This window comes from Mixophyes fleayi, chromosome 5 (assembly GCF_038048845.1).
Source record: "Mixophyes fleayi isolate aMixFle1 chromosome 5, aMixFle1.hap1, whole genome shotgun sequence".
Taxonomy (NCBI): Eukaryota; Metazoa; Chordata; class Amphibia; order Anura; family Limnodynastidae; genus Mixophyes; species Mixophyes fleayi.
Window position 1 is genome coordinate 104,399,988 of NC_134406.1, and position 23,882 is coordinate 104,423,869.

General features: G+C 38.1%; 1 protein-coding gene across 6 annotated transcripts in view; it reads right to left on the reverse strand.

The window, feature by feature from the left end:
• Positions 1-23,882, reverse strand: part of IKZF1 (IKAROS family zinc finger 1) — an 83,344-nt gene that overhangs the window by 54,591 nt on the left and 4,871 nt on the right. For 5 of the 6 annotated variants that reach the window (XM_075212650.1, XM_075212646.1, XM_075212645.1 and 2 more), the window contains 2 exons: positions 10,828-10,881; positions 2,565-2,684 (listed from right to left, as the gene is read on the reverse strand). In XM_075212650.1, the coding sequence (XP_075068751.1) occupies positions 2,565-2,684; positions 10,828-10,881 (174 nt within the window). The remainder of the gene's footprint in view (positions 1-2,564; positions 2,685-10,827; positions 10,882-23,882) is intronic. The other variant, XM_075212647.1, reaches the window with a different exon arrangement.

A 23,882-nucleotide genomic window follows, 5' to 3' on the forward strand; every position in this document is an offset into this window, starting at 1 on the left:
AAGCAATTGCATAAAGATTAGAATATAAAGTGTGTATACTTATGCCACACAACAGTACAGATGTCGTAGTGATGTGATTAGACAGTGTTAGTATAAAAGTTCCATTACTCTTTTGTAGACAATGTAATGTAGTTTAGTGTCATACATACAAGAGTAGTGTTTTGACAGTTATTAATAAATGGTTATTACTAAGAAGACATTGATACGAAAAAAAATATATCTCGAAGTATGTAGCTGTAATTATAGTGGTTAGTGCTAGAATATATATCTTACGCAAAAAATTGACATACGTTCAACTCTAAATGAGCCCCTTAGTAGTTAAGCAGGTGCCAGCAGATCCCCCTTTACCCCAAATAAAAACCTAATTTTATTTCTTCTCAAAAATGATAAAGGTACATGAGCCCCAAACAATCCCAAATTAAGTGTGATATTCTGATAAATGTGATATTCTGAAGATCACATTGCTGAACAAAATGTGTTGGATTGGTTGTTTGGCAATTGGGCTTGGCTGCATCGACAATGTGGATGTAAAGATTGCACACAACTCTGCTTATTCTACAGCTAGGAAAAGATCACAAAGTTAAACTACATATATGTTATTGGGTGGGAAGAGAACACTTATATAAAGCCATCCCTTGAGAGGGAACACAGTACTATTTTTAAAATGTATATCTCTCAGTTGATTATTACGTTATTTGTTAATTATTGTTATTAACCATTTTTCTACTTTCTGGTAGAATTATGTTAAATTTGTTTCAAACCTATCTTCTTAGAGGGTAGAGTTTTACCTGACATATAAGATGGGTTGGATTGTAGGTACACAATATTTAGCACCTTAAGCTCCCCTACACTCATGAGCCACACTTTTACAAAAAATGATTCTGTAGTTTGCCAGACCTGTCACAGAGTATTATAGTGTCACTATCACACATAACTTTCCCCTCCTCATATAAACTAATGACTTCTTTTTACTCACTTTTATTCTGCTGATGAAAAAGGAAAAAAACAACATACATATATTTGAACCACTGCCACACCTAGGCGAAAGCTTACTGTGACTACTATTAAATCCGGCCCAGCATGTATTGTTATCAAGTGAATTTTAAGAGATAGTAAAACTGACAGAATTGTCAGGAAGCTATGACTACTGTTTTTCTTTTTTACTTTCTTGATACATTCTAAAAAAGGTTAATTCTTTATGCAAAAGAGAAGTTGATCATTTGAATTATATTTTCCAACCATAAGACTACTTCAGCAATAAATTTATAACTGTGGCTCTGCGTACATTGTCACTCTGGTCTAAAATGACCCTAAAACTCTGCATGTGTACATGGAAATGCCCTTCCTGATCAACAGCTGTTTGGGATTGTTCCCATTTTGGTTACAACTGCAGGAAGATCCAGTCAGCTATTGACAATGATCTACTAATGTGAGTGGTCACTGGTGGACTACACTAATTTGGTCCCACAAGATCAGTTCATACACCCAGTCCAGTTTGGCCCACATATATATGATCACTTGGCACTCTGAGTAGTAGGTAATCTATTGGTAGCTTTATGTGATTTATCTATAAATCAGATTATGTAGATATTTAACTGTTGAACAAATCATACTAATTTCTTATTCTTTGTACCTCAGAACTACTGATGGTTATCCCTTTTAGACTAAAGCACTGAGGTATATCATTCTAACATGGACATTCTACTTCAGCAATAAGCCTTTTGCACATTGTAAGTTCATTCTTAAAGGGAAAGTGCATTAATATGTGTACATAAACAAATTGATTGACCTTACAGGGGTGGATGTACACAATAAGGGGTAGTTTAGGAGATTTTACACCAAGGCTTCTGTCTCAGAGAGGTGGTAAAATCCAACAGAGAAGTGCAAGAGTGTGAAACCTGTTTTTTTTACATGCCATCTTGCCATTTCTGCATGAGCCTTTACAAGTAAAGATGGCGGCTTCTGTTGTGCAGGATTGATCTAAGCAATAAGTGGATCTGGGGATTTCTTATGCATCTAATTGAAATTATGTGCAAATCTGTGTACCCAAATTATTTAAATACGCAACCAGTGGTGCAGACAGCAAACACTATTTATACAGACGTTTTCTACGGTGCAAACTTTAGCACCATCTTGGAATTGACTTTAATCACTAATTTTAATGAGGTGCTGTTTACACATATTAAACCAAGTCTACCGTTTGTTGGAAATAAACTACTGGGTTTAATATTACAAATTCTGTAAATAAAACACTGAAGTAAAAGACAGCTATGTTACCAACTTAATAACTTAAATATGGCCAAAAAAACAGTTGGAAATAAATTTAGAATAACGTTTTGTAGAGGATTATCGAAGTAGGCTGTGATTTTACCTGAAGAACCATGTTTGAATCTTTGCGCGCTGGTCAAAAGTAGGTGTAACACTGTTAAACAAGTAGTGCAATTATGCACTCTGCCACTCTGTGATGAATGATCTTCACAATTTATACAAATATCCTCTTGGAAGCCTACTTAAGTTCCCAGCTGGGATGACACTAAATTGTGAGTAAACTGTATGCATCTTACCATTAGATTTTTCATTCTTGGATGCTTGTTGTGACCCTGCATTGGTGGAGAGATCCTCAGGCAAAGGCATGGGTTCATCATTGTCATCCAAACCATCACTTATTACAGGACTTTGGTTTCCTGTGTGGTGAGAAGTCAAATCATAAGAATAAAAGTCAAAATAAAATAAAAAAATATGGCAGTAAGTTGATCTCCTGTTTCACTTCAGCTTTGATAATAGTGGTAATAGTAGTAGCGTGATGGAGTATTATAGTCACTTACCAAAAGGCTGCTGACATGGGTCAAAAGGAACAAACAACAAAGTTTAGATAATACACATCTACGATCCTGCACAATGCCACACCTCCCACTATGCTTCTTTTAGAAAGACAGTGCTTCTTTTGGACCAAAATGTTTAAGTTCCTAATTTATCGTAAATCATCTTATTGAGTCTGATGCATATATTTTATGGCTATACTTCTTCATAGGATATCATTTTTCAACCTGTACAACTAGTGGTACACTTTTGTGGAATCATCCTGCTGTTTCTATCCAGTTGCAAAGCCAGATGATGTTTGAAACTCAATAACATCAAGGAAGAAACAAAGGTGCTGAGTAGAAATAAATCTTTATCAAAGTTAGACTCAACATCTTTATTTAAAAAACCAAGCAACAGTGACGGCTCTCCATTTCTGTGAACAGTTTCCAAATTTTCATCTAGCATAAATGTAGTCATTTTTTATTCCTTTTCCTGTGAGCCAATGATCTTATTAGAAAGGTGTTTATGCATCAGGTGATAAAATTGCAAGTTATACAAAGATGTGTGCAAAAAACAAGCATTAAATTATGAGTTTAATGCACGCGTGTATAACATGAGAATAAAATACACCCTTTTACTTCCAAGTTGCATATGTATGGGGCTTCACCTACTAGGCTACTACCAAAAATAAAAATCGGATGATTTAAATCTACCTTGTTTTCTATATTTCCTGGCTGGAATTGCATTTGGCCTGATCTGTATATGTACATTAACTAACTGCAGTTATGCAGCACCATGGGAACTGGTTGATAACCAGTTATAACTGTCCATTTTGGGCACCCACGTATGAGGCCAAATTCTCTATATATCTGGCTTTCTGAAAATAAGGCTAGATATTAACACATTGTCATGTATGTGACAACCTTAATTTAATGGTTTAATTGATTGAGGGGGCTGGGTAAATGGACAGACACTGCTTAAAGATGAAGTTGCTCAACTGCATCTCAGCTCCCTATATTGAAATAGGCACAGACGAAGTGGTAGCACCAGAGTGCACAGTCCCCAATTATTAGTGCTGCATAGAACACATCATGTTTTCTCCTCAGACACAAACTTCTGCTGACAGCTTAAAAAAACTGATGCTCATAGCAGGCAAAAGTCTGCCAGTTAACACAGATAACATCTCTGCCTTTTGGTTCCCTGGAAGTGCCGGATATTGTTCCGTTAAGTATATCTCACTTTGTTCATTTCATTTCACAACTTCAACAGTTCTTACCATCAGATATTAGTTTCAGAACAGGCAGAGATGTGTGAGCTAACTGAGGTTAGTGTGGGCTGGGCTGCTTTATTGCCATTTGTAAGTGCTACATGTCCCAAGAATAGTGACACGATATGCCTATGCCTCCTGCTGCGGCAATTTACTGAGAGCTGTACTTTACATCTACTAGAAGAAAAGGAATTCAAACCAACATGAGCAAAGCAGTATAGATGAATGTATAAACCTTTAAGGCCGATAAATGTACTGATCAAAACAAAAAATGGGACTTATTAATAAAATAGACATATTCTGTGTAGGAGAACTTGGTGGAGCCGGGAACCAGAGGCATAGTGTGTGCAGAAGACAGAGGAGAACAAGAAGTACACAAAGCCTATGCTGTATGTAATATGTGATATACCATGCACAAACACATAAAAATAACAAAATAACAAAACACGTTTATAGGGTAAAGGAACACTTTGTTGATATTTAATTAAAATATTACTTAACGCTACAAGAATATTTCCATGAATGTAAATTTGGGCTCAGATTCATTAAGAAGCTACAAAAATAATTACCTAATAACCCTTTCACACAATACTAAACCTGTGGAACTATCTATCAGTCTTGTCCTATTCACACTATACAACAAATATCTTGCTTAGAAGAACAACATTTTACAGGCTACCACCATGAGGTAAAAGTGTATTCTTAATTTTAATCCATTAAACAGAATGCAGACACAAGTACAATCACCAAAGTAAAAATAAAAATCCAACTGATTTCACATGTATCCTCCATATTTTTCCCCTTATAAATATTATAACAGACCCATAGGGTCTATTTTCCTAAATACAACTTACTAAATCTTTTGAACCATTGGCTAGATTACAACAGTACCTAAATTTGTAAAAAAAAAATGAACAGATATAGTATTTATATATTCATATAGACCTGTCCCCCACCCCCCTACCCCAATGCACTTTTTTCCCAGAGGGATTCACACACACACACTAACCGTGATGGCTGATGTTGAGGCGGTAGAATGCACATGTATGTACATCTCCATAATGTAACAGGCTCAAAGGTAAGTAACTATTTTAGCACACTGCACTCCTGGGGTATTAATAGTAAGAGGTACAGTATTCTGGATCCCCAGACCTCTACCTCTTAGTATTAATATCCCAGGTGGTCTTCCTGCTAAAATTAGTACTTTACCTATGTTCCTGTTACCTGATTGTACTACTATCAGGGCACCCAGTATACCAACACAAGATAGTGATCACAAATAAATTGGAAATACTTCGGAGTTATTATAACAGTACTAGTTTCTAGTGCGGAGGGCTAATTTATACTCTCTTGAACATCTCCATATGCTGCCTCTCCCATTAAGAGTGGATGTTGTTCATTTTTCACATATTCAGGGATTGATGGATACACTCAGCTAAAGAGTGAATCTAACTAGTATTTCAGACGAGGTCAATACTTCTTATTGCAAAATGCTGTGGAATATTTATTCCAGATTTCAATACAGCAATTGCTAGATGGCAGGTTTAGAAACTGTACTGAGACGGAAAAAGTGCAAGGTAAATGAGGAGCTGGTTGGTTTGCTGTATGGTTGTGATCTTTCTATGTCTGCTCACTTATACAATAATTATCACTTGCAATTGTGCTCTTGTTTAGCAAAATAATTTAGGAACACTAAAAGGTTTGGACTCTACTAGCAAGCAATACCTCAAATGTGTTGATTAGAATAAGGCATTATGCCTGAGAAACAGGGCACTTAAAAGTCAAGAAATGCCAGAAAACCATACTCCTTACTGCAATGCACCACTTAACCAGGGATTTAACACTCAATAGCTGGACCCCAGAGTATAATTTTGAGGGCCCCTGCTCTGCTCTTCTAAGCATGAGCGGGGGAGGGAGTCAATGTTTATGGATACTGTCCTAAAGACTGGTGAGTGGAAAATTAGCTTAATGCATAGACCCCTTTGTGATTACTCAATGCATCATATATTACATCTTTAGAAAAATGTTCTAGCTATGCACACTTCTGAGAAGCAGCAGTACATCCTTCTCTTGTTTAATATTATGGAAGCCTGAAGGGTGTACTTACCTTGTCACACAAAAACCTGAGTTTTAAGCAGAATTGTCTATCTAGGAGTGATATTGGTGACCCCCATCAAATTTCCAGCACAACCTGCCTTTATCCAGACAATCTACTTTCATTTCTCCTTTTGCTTTGTATTGTGCTCTTTTCACATGGGGAAATAACTGCTTGTTTTGCTTATGTGTTTTCAACATCGCCAAAGAATGCATTCCTGCTTCCCCTTGTGACTCTGCATTCGATGGGAAAACTAGCCACTATGGTGTGTTAAGCACACAAGAAAAAACGCGGAAGAGGAGTGTATTTGTATATGTCAAAATCCTTTTATAAACCTTAGAATAGAATGAAAAATGCCCATACAGAGAGAATTATCAAAAGACAGAAAACAAATACATTGTAGATTGCAGGAGAGGCTACAATGTATGCTAAATAATTACTGTCCCAGCATTAAATATAAGTATCATACGTTATTGAAATATACAATAAAAACATCATAATAAAACACATAAAGATATTTTTGCAATAGTCAAAGTGAAAATAATAGGAATATGCCAATATAAATAATATAAGGCTCACAAACACAAGGACAGAATAGAAGATGTTCCTATACCAACTCCTTGCACATAACCTACGATTTTTTATAAGCCAACTGAAATCCCTCTCTTTCAAACTACTAGAACTGCTGGGATCTTATGCAGAGAACTGATGTATTTGGGAATATTATTATTATTATTATCATTTATTTGTTAGGCGCCACAAGGTAACCGCAGCGCCGCACACAGTACTAACAGTAGACTATACAGGGTGAAACCATACAGAACAATGAACAAAAAGTACCAATACTTCAGAAACTCCGGCTAGTCATATGCAGTAAAGACGGAGTGGAAGAACAGGTATGGAGACAGGAGGGGGGGGGGGTACCTACTCATACAAGCTTACATCCTAAGGGAGGGTAAACAGACCAGGCACAAGAGGAGCCAGTTGAGGCAAGAGGAAAGAAGGGAGGACAAGCTAAAGGGAGGAGATGGGGGTTAAGTAGATGGTTGGTAGGCTTTGAGGAAGAGGTGAGTTTTGAGTGCACGTTTGAAGGAGCACAGAGTAGGAGAGAGACGGATGGAACGAGGGAGGTCGTTCCAGAGATGGGGGCCTGCACGGGAAAAGTCTTGGATTCTGGAGTGGGAAGAGGTGATAAGAGTGCAGGAGAGGCGGCGATCGTTTGCCGAGCGCAGGGAGCGGGCAGGAGTGTGAATGGAGAGGAGGTTAGAGATATAAGGGGCAGTAGAGTTGGAGAAAGCCTTGTAAGTGGTGGTGAGGAGTTTGAAAAGGATTCTGTAGGGGAAGGGGAGCCAGTGTAAGGAAAGGCAGAGAGGGGAGGCAGAGGAGGAGCGGCGTGAGAGGAAGATGAGTCTTGCGCCCGCATTGAGTATAGAGCGGAGGAGGGAGAGACAGGAATGGGGGAGGCCAGTGAGGAGGAGGTTACAATAATCGAGGCGGGAGATGATGAATATACCAACACCTTCGTCTTGTAAACTGTAGATATAACAGTCAAGGTGGATAAGCATTGGATAAGCATTAGCAGCCATCCAATTAACTTTAAATAACTTCCTGCAGACTCAATATAAAAAAAGGCTTTTCTGTGTGTGTGAGTGGGGGGGGGGGGACATGAAATGTAGGTGCTGGGTGGAGTGAACATTTAAGTGGACATCGCCTTTGCGTGCTGCCATATACATAGCTAAAATTAGTATAGGCTAACCTCTAGAAATCAAACATACTTATATTTATTTGGTCCAAATGCACCAACTTAGTGCACATTTTGTGCACAACTGCAACATGCATAAATGTACCTAATAATGCATTGGGTAACCTTTTGTATACTTCAAATGCTCAAGGTTCAAACCCATGTCTAAGCATGGTTTCCTGTTTTTCTACCATCCTCCTTAATTAAAGCTGCAATCCCATTTTAAAGAAATGTGTGTTTTTTTTGTGTTTTTTTTCCTTAATATGAATCACTCTGGTTATCTGTAAGAACATATATTATGTTGCTCTTCTTTCCTTGTTTTTTTCTTCAAACTGTTATTAATGATTTAATGATTTACTGTTTCTTGTTGTGGCAGTCATATCAACTTCACCACAGAGCGGTTTTGCAAAGTGAAGAGACTGAAATATACCTTACATGTACTGAGATGTACCTTTGTATACCTTGTAATTGGTGCAAAACTTGCTGTTTAACAAAATAAATAAATAAAAATGGTCTATGTGTGCCTTACAGTTTTGCTTCTTATTTGCCACCCAATTAATATAATTGTAGGATCAATGTAGAAGATTCTTTGCAACTAATCACACCTTTCACACCACACATATACAAACTTGTAAATATGTCTTAAACACATTGCTAGAATATTACCCTTTCCCACCCAAGAGACCACAAAAACTTTAATTCTCTCACCTATAATTTTCTCCATGAACTATGAAACTCCTATTAGCCTTCTACTTAATCGCCTATCACCTCTTTTGTCAATCTTCTTCTACTTCACCTCTTTGTAATTCCCTGTGGTGGCTCCCCATACCATCTAGAACAACATTTTAATACTAACCTACAAAGTGCTTTACACCACAGCATCACCATATATCTACTCTCTTATATGTGAATATTGTCCAAAACGTGTGCTTCCACTAGAGCTGTAACGAGGGTGATGTGGGCGGGGATGTAGTGTGATAATGTGAGGGATGAGGACGTAGTGTGATAATGCGTTCCACTGCGGAACTTAGGGACAGCAGCACCAAGCTCCAGCACCAAGCTCCTAGATTGCAGGGAATACCGGTATAGTCTTATTACCATAGTAAGAGCCACGTGAGGATGGATAATAATGCTGCTTCAATGAATGATTATTACAAAGCATTTACCATAACATCGCAGTGGCCCTGGGAGAGCTGCAAGGGCAGAATAAGATGGATGGGGCCAATCTATATATTTTAATGTTACTGAATGGAATTAAAAAGCCGGAGAAGATTTGGAACATCTGTCACGGACTCTCTAGCTAGAAATGGATTTAATGAACATAAAGCGCATTGCAGATGTCAGCACCGGCGTTTACGTCACAGCAGCGCATAAAAATGTGGAGGAACAAAACACTGGTGGATATTCTGTGGCTGTCATTTTATTACTTATTAAGGCGATCTTTCAGTAAAGTGTTAGCCACACCCACACATTAGGTTGGCACACCCACTTGTCAAATGCCACTCCCACTTAGATGGGGGGCGCTGGTGCCCTGTCTCGCCCAGAGCACTAAATTGTCTAGTTACGGCACTGGCTTCCACTAACGTTAGAATGTCCTCCACTCTGATATTCTGACATTCACACCTACAGGACAGTTTTTCCCGAGCAGCACAAAGCCTATTTAAATAAATAACTCACACCTTCCAAATCTGTTAACACTCACTAACAACTTACCTCTTCAACAAGAATATCATTATACCAATTTTGCAAACCACTATTTAATCTTGTTCACAATTAACAATTTCTTAACCTCAACATTGTTGCTGCTGCTTGACTCTTGCCTCTTGTACCTATGCTTCTAAGATTGTAAGCCCTTGTGGGCACATTCCTCACCACTTTATGTCCTCTTTATGTTTATGTGTCTCTATCCCCTTTTGTACAGTACTGCAGAATATGTTGGTGCTCTAGAAATAAGGCAGCCACAGAGCTTAGGATACTGCCATGGAGAAATGCTGCGCTATGTCGAGTGGCTGATTCATGAATAGGAACAGGACCAGTAATGTCACTGTTACTGAAAAATGTGTGCAGAATTAAGCTTTTTGGCCTTTATGAGATCCCATCAGGGCACTGCCTTAAAGATGTGGGAGGAGTTTCAGCTGAATGTAATGAAGTGGAGAGGCTATACTTTCCTTCATAATAGAGCTGCAGTGAAATCTCAGGCTACACTCTTAGGGGTCTATGCATCAAGCAAATACTTACTTAAAACATGCGGAAACGACTGTTCCCGCATCTTTTAAGTAAATTTGCTATGTATTAACTGCCTAACAGAGGAGATTTCTACTAAATTTAGGCTAACACCCTGCAGCATCACAGTCCCCATAGATTACTATGGGGACTTCAATGTTCTGCAATGCATGAAGCTGTGTTAAGCTTCACATTGCACATCTCAGAATGGCGTTATCTGTCATTTCCTATGGGATTCTGCTGAATCCTCTCTGGCTTTGCAGAATCCGGTACAATAGATGAGACCTTCTCCTGTCACCGGTAGCGCTAAGCTGCCGGTAAGCACGAAAAAAAGACTGCAGCAGAGTGGTAACCCAGAGTAGCCCCGGCATGGTGCATCTAAGCGATACCTAAATATGCATCACTGCGATGTGCAGCGATGCATATTTAGCTGTACCGCATGTTATTGATGCATAGACCCCTTAACATTTTATTTCTTAAGCTCTGTGGCACTTTAAAGAAGCAAAAAGAGCAGCTGGCCACATTTGAAGTCTGCTATCTTACAGCAGCAAGATGACACACTGTTGGATTGTTTTGTTCAATATATTTTCCCTTTCATGGAAGCACACACCAAAACATCTTATAATATTCATGTTTGCTCCATTTAAATATATCTTCTAATTTTATATAGCCTTTTAGAATACGTTTTCATGGCCTCACCTGACATTTGGGTCATATCCTGCGCCTCATCTGTTTCCATGTTTCTCTGATTATCTGTAAATTAAATTTTAAAGACTGTTAAGACTTATTTAAAAGGGCTATAAACTAATATCTACAATTATTAAAATATTCTCTCCTTACTTTGTTTCATTCTGTACCTGCCTGGGTATCAGACAGGAACAGACCTTGAGCCTTTCATAAAGAAAAACAGAATTACAAAGATGTATAAAGAAATATCATTAGTAGCACAGGAGGACCAAATTTGTTATTTATTGTTAATTTCCTACTGCATAATAACCCAAAATGCAAACTGACTGCAACAAAATTAAGCAGAAAATTAAATGGCCTTGGGTCATTGTAGGCACAGAATTCATTCTCTCGGCTGATCCATACTTATGTTCCTTTTAATTTACTGAGCATGCATCGATGAACCTTGAGTCAGTTTGGTGACACGCGTACAATCAGCAATCAAAAACGAAAGCAATTTGCTGAAGAATGTCTCATTTGCCCAAGCAAGGCTGCATATCTGAGCAGGAGCCGTCGCTAGCTCCATTAATAATGAATACACCTCAAACAGTGGCAGATGGGTAAAACAGAAGCTCTGGTCTTGAACGTATGCAGCGTCCCATAGTCAGACCATACTGGCCCTCTTCTACTTAGGGAGAAGTGAATCTCCCAAAATAGCAAAACAAACCCGGGAGAGAGAGTCAAACCAGACCTTCCTCTTTAACTTAACAGATGGCTCCATAGCTATGGAACAAATAGTAGGAAACACTTGCCCCTCTGTTGCAACACGTAATGTTCTAAAGACTGAGTTGCAAGCAATGGGAAACACAAGGGATATATCTTAAGGGTAGCTGGGTAGAAACAAAGTAAAACTTTGGCTTGTGCTAGAGACCTGAGTGGTGTTACTCTCAGGTGTCTTAAGTGTACATCTGGTGGCTACTTTCCTAAGAGGATCTTGCGTCACTCCCCAAACAACTCATTGCCTAAGAAAATGCTTAAATAAAGTTTTTAGTTCTTAAAAAACTATTTAATATTAAAAACAATATTTAGTAAAAACAATATTTAATAAAAACAATATTTAATAAAAACAATTAGGATATACATAGTAAAGTCTATTTGATGAAAATCTGTTAATAAACTACAATTCAAGACATTGCTTTTATTTTACTTGAGCATATATTCAAAACCGATCATAGACATAAATATACCACAAATGGTACATATATAACAATAACATGACTACATAATTTATACTGCATTCTTTCTTTCTTTCTTTCTTTCTTTCTTTCTCCTGAATAAATAGGTTCCACCCCCCAATTCAACTTCCAAAAAATGACTACCCCCTCAATCCCATATCACATATATGAACATATATTTCTATCTATCTATCTATCTATCTATCTATCTATCTATCTATCTATAGCAGATTGATAGTTTTACAATCAAAATATATGTGTCGTCACACTCCGACCACTGTATATGTTTACATCCAAGTAAAAATACATCAAATTGATGATTCTGCCACCACCAAACATGTACTGCACAGACACAGCACAATGCTGCCTGTTCCAAGCCTTCATAGGAGCTATTTGGGGGGGGGGTCTGTTGACCTGTGTTCATGTACCAGTTTATTGTGCAATATTTAATATTACATATTAAAATTATAACCATTATGAGTGGGGTAGGGATGCGATCATAATCTGATTGTGGGATGGTGTTGCACTAAACAGCAGACTCTCAGTACAGCTCTTCTTAATGAAGTTATTAAATTAATTATTTAACTATTTACTTTCCATCAAGCCTCATACCTCTTTGTCAGTTATTATGAAGTGTTGTTTCTTACTGTGTTTGTTTCCAAATGAAGAGCAATGTTGTGTATGCTGGTGCTGTTATTTATTTATTAACATTTATTTATAAAGCATGAGCATTTTCTGCAGCATTTTAAAACTGGGAACAAACACAGTAATAAAACAAGACTGGAAATTAACAGACAGAGAAATAGGTATAGTCTACAATCTCTTTATAAACTTTTATACAAATAAATGCTAATAAATAAACAATAATAATGCAAAATTTACCTGGAAATTAGGTCAGCTCTTCATTATTCAATAGGAACATATGTATTGTAAAACATAACACACTCCTTGCTGTACATTATAAAGATATTAGCTGGCATCTAGGAACTGTATGCACTGTATTAAAACACGTTACTCCACTGGTATTCCATTGTGTGCATATACTCTAATGTGCCAGTGTGTGTATGTCACCTTACACTTTTATAAGGTCATGGAATTCTTTGGTGACTTGTAATATTTTCATGACACATACATTTCTTAAAATGATATTTATATAATCCACTAGTCCTGACATCACAACATGCCAATTATACACTAGAGACCCTTCTCACATATTTCTGACATAAAGGATCAGTTGAAGGCCTTATCCTACGCACCGTTAATGACCACAGGGGCTCTACAGTTCAAGGATACAAGCTCTGTAGTTAAAAATAGGAAATGGCATTATACAAAATAATGTGCCAAATTTGTGTGCTTTGTTGCAAAATTTTGAAGGGGCCCACATAGTTTCTAGGGAGAGACGCACTCCACTCACTTACCAGCTCAGTCACCTACTACCACTGTGCTTCGTGCAATTCTGCACTTCCTGCTGTGAGAGGAAGTGCAGAGGGACCCTCTGAGCAGAATTTAATTTAATTTACATTCAATTCTGGGGCTTCAATCAATTGTTGGATTGGCTGACACACAGCAGGAAGCTCATTAAGCTCCCAGCTAACACTGGACAGAACACTATTCTCCTCTGAGATGGTGGAGGGCACAGGGACCAGAGCAGCATGGGTGGCAGCTACACAGGGCAAAGTAGTACACCTTTAGCTGCTGGTCCCATAGCAACCACTAACCCTGTTGCCCAGATACTTGCACCCATAAACCCTACTGTAAATTATTATAGATAACTATTTGTTATCTTCTAATGTCAAATCTCTCAACTTTCTCAGGTCTCAAAGGGTTGCAGCGTACATGAAAATGGGTGGAGTTCCACCCAAAAGTGGGCTTTTATGGAGGATCTGGACAGGGTTAAGGTAGTTCAGGACAAGGGTTATTTTGTCCAGATTTTGCATGTCTTGATGTTACGAGGTATATTATATCCTTATCATTTCTAGTAGGGGGAAACTTATCCTATATACTTACACATTTCACTGCTTTAATTAATTCATTACTCTTGACACATTTTTTAAAGTAAATTTTGCATGGATGTTACAGTAGTACTAAACAGTTGAAACACAATAAGAAGAAACTAATATACTAAGGACTTTTGATTGTAAACTATTTAAAACAGACATTCCACAATTCCACACAAAAAAACATCACAAAAGAACCAACCATCCCATAATAAGATTTGATAATAATGGTTAGGAACGCATACATCAATTTCTGAATGAATTGCAGCACTACAAAAGCACATTATATCCACGAGCAGGCTGGACTGGGGGTCATGGGAGCATCTGCCCCCCGGGCCGGTCCCATAGTGGGTTACCGTGGGCTGGGTCTCTGGGCAAACTGCATTTTATTTCCTTTAAAATGTTCCTAATAGGCTGCGGAGTCGAATCTTGCCACCCAGGCTAAAATTTGCCAGCCCTCCCCTGATTATATCACTATAGTACTAAAAAATCTAGTGCATAGGAACACACCTACACATGATTGACAGAGCAGATATATTATTATACAATGTAAATGTAAGAATAATGTAGTTAAAAAGTTAAAGTATATGCCCTATATATAAGCAGCTGAATATACTGGAGGAAACACTGCTCAACAAATATTTTTAGTACACAAAGAGATAAAAATAGCTACCAACAACAATGCAGAGACAAACATCTAAGAGAAAATTATAAATAGACAAAAGTGAAACAGTATTTTGGAGGAATAAAATGTGAGATAAAAGTGTGTTGAATTTAGAAAGTGCAATAAAATATAAAAGTAAGAAAACAAAGCTGTCCATACAAATTATTTATTTTACAGCTACCAACATGGGTAATGGTTCTAACACATAGAGAAGTTTGAATGCCCTCCACAATGTAATGTGTCAATTAGGCTGATTGGATGAGCCATTCTAGCTGCTGTATTGACGCAATGATGATTATTGATTTACACACTCTACAGCATATCAGTAATGGAAAAATAACTGTTGCCAGGCCTCGAAAGTTTCTCATGAACTGTTGGATCCCATACATTGGATCACCATGGTTCTCTTAGATGGAGGCAGGTTGGTTCATCTAGAAAATTAAAATTCAGGCTTGACAGCTGTTTGGACTTACCTGACTTAACATTAACTACCCATTATACTTTCTGCTTATGTTAGGTCATTTAATATTCAATGCATTAGCTTGTGGTATGAAGGACCTAGCTGAAAATTTAGCCATAGAAGTCAACAGCTAAGTCAAAAGTAAATTACTACAGTTTAACTAACTCAGAAAATTGAAGTCTAAATGCATAACAAAATACTGGAAATGTGTGTTTTTGGAATGTTTAAAGGACTCTAGAGCACTAGGTGTTTGGTTATGCATTAGGGATGCTGAGGGGTACATTTAAACTTAACGTGCAAGAGTGGTCCCACTAATAAATTTAATGGCCAAACTGGGCCAAGATACAAACCTGTTTTTTTTTATCTTCTCATATTATATTAATAACTAATTATTTGCATGTTATATTTACAATGTAACTGCTAGCTGTAGGCCTGATTCATCTAGGTAGGTAAATCCCATTGCCGTATTTGGCCTGAAACTGCTCTGCGCATGAGCAGAAACAGACTTCAAGGGGAGCTATGGGGCCTATGCAAGTAGTCAATGGGCGTAAGGGCGTGCCGAGGTCGAGCACCTCCAGATTTGTCCAATTAAAGCTCTGGCATCTCTGAGGTTCCAGTTTTTTTACTCATACTACTTGCACCAGCTACAGGGCAGGTGTAAAGGCCAAGTGCTTTTGATGATGGAGGTGTATGCATGCTAGGACACGTGTTTTCAATTGTAAAAATACAGTTTATGTACATTTTATGTACAGTAGGCATGAATAACATCGCACTATATGAATTTCATGTAAAAAAATGCTAAAAGCTATCTATTTTTAAAGGTATTTTTATTCATGATTATAGTAAGTGTTAATGTAGTTAATTTCTTTGCATGCGTTCTGATGAAACTTTATATTGCACATATGCATTGTGCGTATCCTGCAGTGTGCTCTGTCTGCATACGGCAAGTACCGTATAGCCAGAGTGCAGTTATACCTATATTCAAATAGAAACGTTTCTTGAGATCTGCTTATACTTGTATATGGGTGGACTGATAACACTGTAGTATATAAATGAATGTATTTATGACTAATTGTATGTATCTATATATATGATGTATGTATTTATGACTATACCTTGTGATATGTCCGGGATGTCACAGGATGTGGAGTCAGTCAGGACTGCCGACTGTCAGTAAATGAAGTGACATTGAGGGTTTTTGGCTGAGGCTGTAAGAGAATGGAGGCTACAGCTAAGGGAAGGGAAGGTCGTCCTGCAAATTTACATTTTTATGGTTTAATTTTTGGAATTTTCATCTTTTTTTGGACATGTGTGTAAATTACATGTTATTTAAAAAAAATGCATATTGTGACGATGAATAATGAGTCAAATAATTTTACGATATTTCTAGTACGAATAGACGGCCAGAAATTTGTAGAGGAAAATTTAAAAGACCAAACTAGCATAACTGTGGGTGGTCCCATTCCAGGTCTCTCCCTTGCTGGGGGCATCATCAGACACTCTCTCTTTGTCGCCAATGCAGGACATTCAAATAGTAAATATTGTTGTGTTAGAAATGAACAGAGCGATGTTTGCACTTCCTCTTTCCCATTTTGTCGACTCAGGGATTGGATCTGGAGCAGAACTCCCAAACTGTGAGGGTCCCTGGTCACAATTAGACTAGTTAGGGAGAAGAGGACTATTGACTGAAAATGTACTTTTTGGGTCCTGACTGTGAACACAACAGGACAGTCCACTAGAATAGTGACAGTTGGGAGGTATGTTAAATCCCCACTGCAATTTCTGATTCACAAAGAAAGGTCATTGATCACTTCCAAGTGCACTCTTACATATATGTTATTCTCATGTTTGCTACATCTATTTATGAAATACATTCATATCTCCAATAATCATTATCTACCAAGTTTATTACCCAGTACTTCAGTATGGTTCTTCATGCTGATGGTACTCTCATATCTTATTATAATTATTTTTATTAACTTTTATTTTTATGGCGCCACAAAATGTTCGCAACATTGTACATAGACCATGGGACAAAACAGAACACAGCATACAGGGCAGCACAAAGACAAAAACAAAGTGCAATTAAAACAAACTCAGCTGAGAACAGGTGCATAGGACAAAGAGGTATAAGTGAATTCTAGAACACTTAGAAGCTATGAAAGGGAAGGGAAGAGAAGAGGGCGTGAACTAAAGCAATCTGAATTTGTGCCCAGCACTGTGGACAGACAAACAGGACCAGATCAGTGATGAAGATACAAAAGGAAGGGAGAAGAAGAAAACCAAGTGCAGGGACCAAGTGTAGAGGTGGAAAAGTGAGACATGGGAGCCGGAGGCACAGGTAACAGGGGGAGGTGGACAGGAGGATTAGAGGGTCCTGCTTGCGTGACCTTGTAATCTAAAGGGAAGTTGCAGACTGACGGGAAACACAAAGTGGGGAGTCAGGGCGAGGGGACTTGAAGTCTGAAGGGAGAGATGAACAAGAGCGGGATTGTAAGAGGAGCAGAGGGAGAATGAGGGTAGAGGTATACTCATATCTGCCTACTCTCCCGGAACTCCCGGGAGGCTCCCGAATTTCGGGGAGTCCTCTTGGACTCCCGGAAGAGTAAGCAGAACTCTCGAAATTTGACAAAATTAAAGGCAGCGAATGGAGGGAGCGGGGCTTAATCGCTCCATTAAGCTCCGCCCCTCCATTCAATGCCGTGAATTTCTGATTTTTAGAGTGGGGGCGGGGCTATGGTGGCGTGAAATGTCACCACGCCCTCCTCCTGCCCCATATCACATGACTTCCCTTCTGGGGGAGAAATCTTAAAAGTGGGCATGTATACTACTATAGTGAAAAAGGGTCATCAAGAGGGGAAGAGGAGGACAAGGGAGAGGTTAGAGGTTAGACAGAGAAAGGGATATCAAGAATAAAGCTCCTTTAGAATATCACTGTTTGTTGATGTCAATTGTATATTATATTTTTTGTTTGATCATTTCTGTACACACTGAACTGTGCTCTGATGCAGTTTATGGGTATTTAGTTTTAAGCTAGCACGAGAAAGCAAGATGGCAACTTCCACTCCAGGTTTGCTGCATGATAAACACATGAGCTTATGTACAAAACTTTTATTGATGAATACAGAAAAAATAAACACTACTTTACATAGGGTCTGCTTTCTCTTTGTATGTTCCTGAACGAAGAATATCAGCTCTTATTTCAATTGTTCCCTCTAAACAGCACTATAGGAATTATAGTGTTAAAAACTGAACTTGCCAGGAAAAGGTTATTGAGTAAGGAGGCACTGAACAGCAGATTAGCAATGTAGCCATCTGTGGCGGAGTTTTCATTACACTAAATTTTAACTCTTTAATTTCCAGGTCCCTCAGAGGAGACATTAAGTGCAGTGATGATTATTATGTTTTAAAATTTGTGTAACCATCAATACACTTCATACCTAGTTGTATTTAAAATAAACAAGAAAACACTACTTCCTGTGCTAATTATCTTATGTGCTTACACTATTTCAGAAAAGGCAGTTTTATAGCTATAATCCATGTAATGCACTATATTTAAAAAAGTATTGTATACTTTGCATTAGTTTTACCAAATGCAAACACCCAATTCACAACTGCATGCATTTTAATCTATGCAAAATGTCAAAATAAGCAATCAAGTTAAACCTTATGGGCAATGATTTACTCATAGTTCACAACTTTTAAATATTGACATCTGGGAGATCAGAAGGAGAGGTGGACACGTGATTGGCGGGCCTCGTCGCATTCCGCCCCTGCAACACAATGATGCAAATGAATCATTTGACCGCAGGAGGGGGGGGGGGGGCAAAATGATGCGATTCCCTGAGAATCATGTCATGGAGGCTCCAAATCCTTAAATAAATAATTCATTACTAGTAGGAATCCATCAACCTTTAGATAGTACACTCACGTATTACACGTACATAACTGTACCAATTTAGGCAGCATAGTTCAAATTTGAAGGGACTTCTCTGGTTCTTGGTACTAGTAACTCCCATGCATAGCATGCTATAATATTGTGCTGTTATTATAGTCGCCAGAGGAATACTTATGCATTCTATGGAAGCTCCAGTAACAAATAGATGAGGTTTCTGTGTTGAAGTGTGTGCCTTACATTTAGAGCAGCACTTGCAAGTAACAAGTCTTGGTGTGGCACCCATTAGGGTGAGGCTTAAATGGTCTGGTTCCTGCTTTGAGTACTGGAGGGGGGAGAGAGCTGTGGAAAAAGGAAGCAGATGTGCAGAGGGGAATATGTAAACACGAGAGTACATAGGTCATGCATGTGTTTTTGCCAGTGCATGTGTATATGCATATTCGCCTGCATGTGTTCGCATGGGCATGTGTTCACATGTGTCTGTGTGTGTGTCACAGGAGATGAGTAGGTGTTTACCAGACATAAAATTGTCTGCTCTGGATAAACTGCTCTAGATCCCATTTAAAGCATGTTACAATAAATAAAAACAGAAAGCCCAGAAGAACAAGGAACTCTCAAATATGTGTATATATATTCAGCGAAGCAATAACTAACCATTCGTTTGTACAAAGTCCCTGAAAATTGTATATAAAGTACAGATAGAAATAGAAAACCAGAAATACATTGAAAGACACAATTTTCCTTTTTACACATCCCTTTGGAATTTTTGTTTGTGCAAATCCACATTGTCTCTGCAAGAACCTTGTACTGCAGGCAGGTCTCTATTGGTCTGTTTGATTAATTAGCTTGGTTCAGTTATCTACGTTATAGACCCCAGTATAAATGCCACCACATATTGGTTACATTATACTGAAAGGTGACAGGTTATTGAAGCTGAGGGGTAAAAAGATGAAAATTGCAAAAATTAAACCATAACAATTTAAATCTGCAGAACGACCTAGGAAACATTCCCTTCCCCTAGCTGTAGCCCCCATTCTCTTACAGCCTCAACAGAAAACCCTCAATGTCACTTCATTTACTGACAGTCGGCAGTCCTGACTGACTCCACATCCTGTGACATCCCAGACATATCATAAGGTATAGTCATAATTACATACATCATAAATACATACATACAGTTAGTCGTAAATACATTCATTTATACATTACAATGTTACCAGTCAATTTAAACATGTGTATGTCAATTTAATATAAAATCTAATTAAAAGTCTTAAAAATAGGGTTGCACAACACTGAAATTATTTGAGTCTAAAATCAATCAAGCTCCAACTCTACTAGATAGCTGAGAATTATTATTATTATTTATTTATAGGATGTCACAATATTCCGCAGCTTTATACTAAAGACGACATATTAAGATAATGAGGCATAAATAAGTTTCTTCTGCTACCATTCCTTCTGTGAATATAATAATAATAATATATAAATGAATGTGTTTTGTAAAAGAGCTATTTTCATTTGTTCATGGGAAGCAATGAAATTATATTTGGCTGTGACCGCCCTGTCATGAAAAGCGCTTGTGAAAGTGAGTATTCATGTGATTGGAGTTATAGTATGTCATCTGACCAACCCCCTGGGTTGCTGATTGGTTAATCTGATCCACTTCATCCAGGATACCCTGTGATGAAACCACAAGCACATAAAACAATGAGGCTTAATCAATGAGCCAGGCAATGTTATGCTGTCCTTTTATTTATAACTATTTGTTTTACTTTAGTGATGTACATGTTTTTTTTTAATATTATTTTATTCCTAGTTTTATTCTAAATCTAGCTAAACACCTTAAATGATATGGTTCAATAATACAAGTATTTAGTAAATGGACACTATCATATGCATAGAAAACAAACATTAATTTCAAGCTGTACTACCACATACATAAAATATTTCATAAATGATTTTACTAATATACCCCTCTCCCTAGCTGGATCCTGACTGCAAGTCAGCCAGTCCTGTAATACAATCTGTCTATTGATTGTGGCTTGTGATTTGTTCTCCCGCAACCCTTTCCCTCTGTTTTTTGTCTGGGGCTTTAAGAGGGATGAAGGAGTACTGAGAGAAATGGCTTCTTTTCAAATTTCTCAATGCCTATTTATGTTTGGATGAGATAAAGTAAATGTTAGTGGCATTAATGACAGGACTAGAAATGTTCAAAAAAATGTAACTGGTTTGGAATTTTATTCATTTTCACCAGTTCCATGGCCACAAACATGTTTACGGTACAATCACCAACTGACCCTTTTTCGAATTTGTGGTTTAAAATTTGCAGCTCACATACGGTTCACAACTGGCGCTTGCAGATTGTGTTTGCCAGTCACGTTCAAGGATATGCCATTCGCTTGAGTGTTTTTGAATATGTGTAACAACTATTTACATTATATTTTTAAATAGTAAAGGTGTTTTAACATTAAACATTAGTAACCATTAGTAACAGTAGCATTGGTTCGCACTGCAAACACTACTGCTCAACTGGCTTAATCATGTGCAAACTGGCTCCAACAAGGTCAAATCAACTGGACCATGGTCAAATCTGTTTTACTCTCAAGTTGAGCTCAAGTATTTTAATCCAATAAAAATTCAAGAAAGTCTGTCAAATTTTTATAATGATTCGATGTACTGGGTTGAGACATTTTGGGCCTGATTTATTAAGGAAAACAAAGTAAAATAAAGGCGTAACTTTGCACCTTGACAAAACCATGTTGCATTGGAGGGGATGTAAATTTAAAATGTGAGGACAGATTTATAGTTGGGGTAGGGCATGTCCTAGATCAACTTTAAATTTAGTGTAAAAAAAAAGCTGTCAAGTATTTGTGTGCTACATGAAAAAATAGCCAACTTATGTGCAAAATAATAAACTAATGTACACCCCTTGCATTGTAACATGGTTTGTCCAGGAGCAAAGTTACTCATTTGTTTTGCCTTACTTTCCTTCATGAATCAGACCCTTTATCTCTAGACAAGATACTTGGTTGCCAGTTGTGTGGCTTTTCTCTTCTCCTCTGAAGTATTGCTGTAGAACCATTGAGAACATGTCCTTGATGAGATGCCTGTTTTCAATTCTGCCAAAACTATGTTATATCTTAATGGCCTTTCCCTTTTGCCCCCAAACTTATCCCCAAACTCACCCAGCTCTTCAAATGTGTGCTGCGCTGTGACACTTTCCACCCAGATTCTACTTCCTCCACAATAATTGTCATATCTAAGCCTGACAAAGACCATACCCTTTGTTCCAACTTTAGACCTATCTCACTTCGCAGTACTGACATTAAGCTGTTTGCCAAAATTTTGGCAAATAGAATGAACGGAGTCTTGGCAGAGTTGATTAACCCTGACCGGATGGGCTTTATCCCTATATACAAGCATTTGACAACCCTCGCAGAGTGATCGAACTAATCCACCATATAAACATAAAAAAACTCCCCTCCATCATACTAGCCCTTGATGCGGAGAAAGCGTTTGCCAGGGTTTCATGGTTCTTCCTGTTCTCCACACTAGAAGCATCTGGTTTCCATGTATGGGTTTTACAAGCTATAAGCGCCCTATATGCGAACCCCACCTAGCGGGTCATGACTAATGGCCTGGTCTCTGCAAATATTCACTTGAACAAAGGATCCAAAAAGGGATATATGTCCTCTGTATTAAGCCCCTGGCAGCCAAAATCTGCCTTAAGCCTGACATAAATTTTATCCACCTTGGGGTTAAGCAATATAAGATATCCTTGTTTGCTGATGATGTACTACTGTCACTAACTAACCCTGTGATTTCCCTTCCGAATCACCTGTCGGATTTGTAACACTTCGGAGCACTGTCGGGATACGAGACCAATGACACTAAATATGAAGCTATGACATTCTATATCCCCCATACAACCAGGGAAAGTCTGCAGCTCTCTTTAAATTTCAATGACTCCCTCATTCTATTAGATACCTGGAAGTGGCCATTACTAAGCATTACTCCGGGCTCTATTGATCCAATTACTCCCCTTTCTGTCATGCCCCCACCAAGATCTCTCTCAATTGCACCCATTATATATATCCTGTTATTCAATACCATTCTATATAGGCCTCTCCTGACCTAATGCACGCATCCCACGAGGAAGCCTGGGAGCGGGACTTCGGGACCTCTCTGGACAGCGAGGAATGGTCAATAATCTGTACTCAAATAGCGAAAGTTTCTATTAATGCTGGCATTCAAGAGACCTGTTACAAAATTGACAATCGCTGGTATATGGTTCTAGAAAGACTCCACAGTATTTACCCCACAATGTCTGACCGCTGTTAGTGACTGTGTGGGGGTAAAGGAACCTTTTTTCATATATGCTAGGACTGCCCTATAATTCAAGACTTCTGGGATCCAACTCTAGACATTTTCCACCAGGCTACTGGAGTGCAGATTCCCAGAAAGCCCATCGATCCTCCTTAACGAACCAATTCTTCACCTACCAAAATACCAGTTAACCTGGACCGATTAGTTTTAATTTCACCTGGCCCCGAATATTGGCACCATTTGATCAAACTATGTCTGCTTTCACTCCCAAACCTAACACTTTATTTGTTTATAAAAAATAATTTAAAAACTTATGCCATGCTGGGAAGACACCAAATGTATTTAAAACATTAGACTATATTAGACTATAGGGTCTATTTATCACAGTACGATCAGCCATAAATTTGGAGAAAACAAGTGTTTTCTCCAGAGAATGGCCATTGAACAATTTATATAGGGGTTAGCGCAGGAGAAATCTTTGATTTCTCCTGCATTTACCTACTTTTGTGGG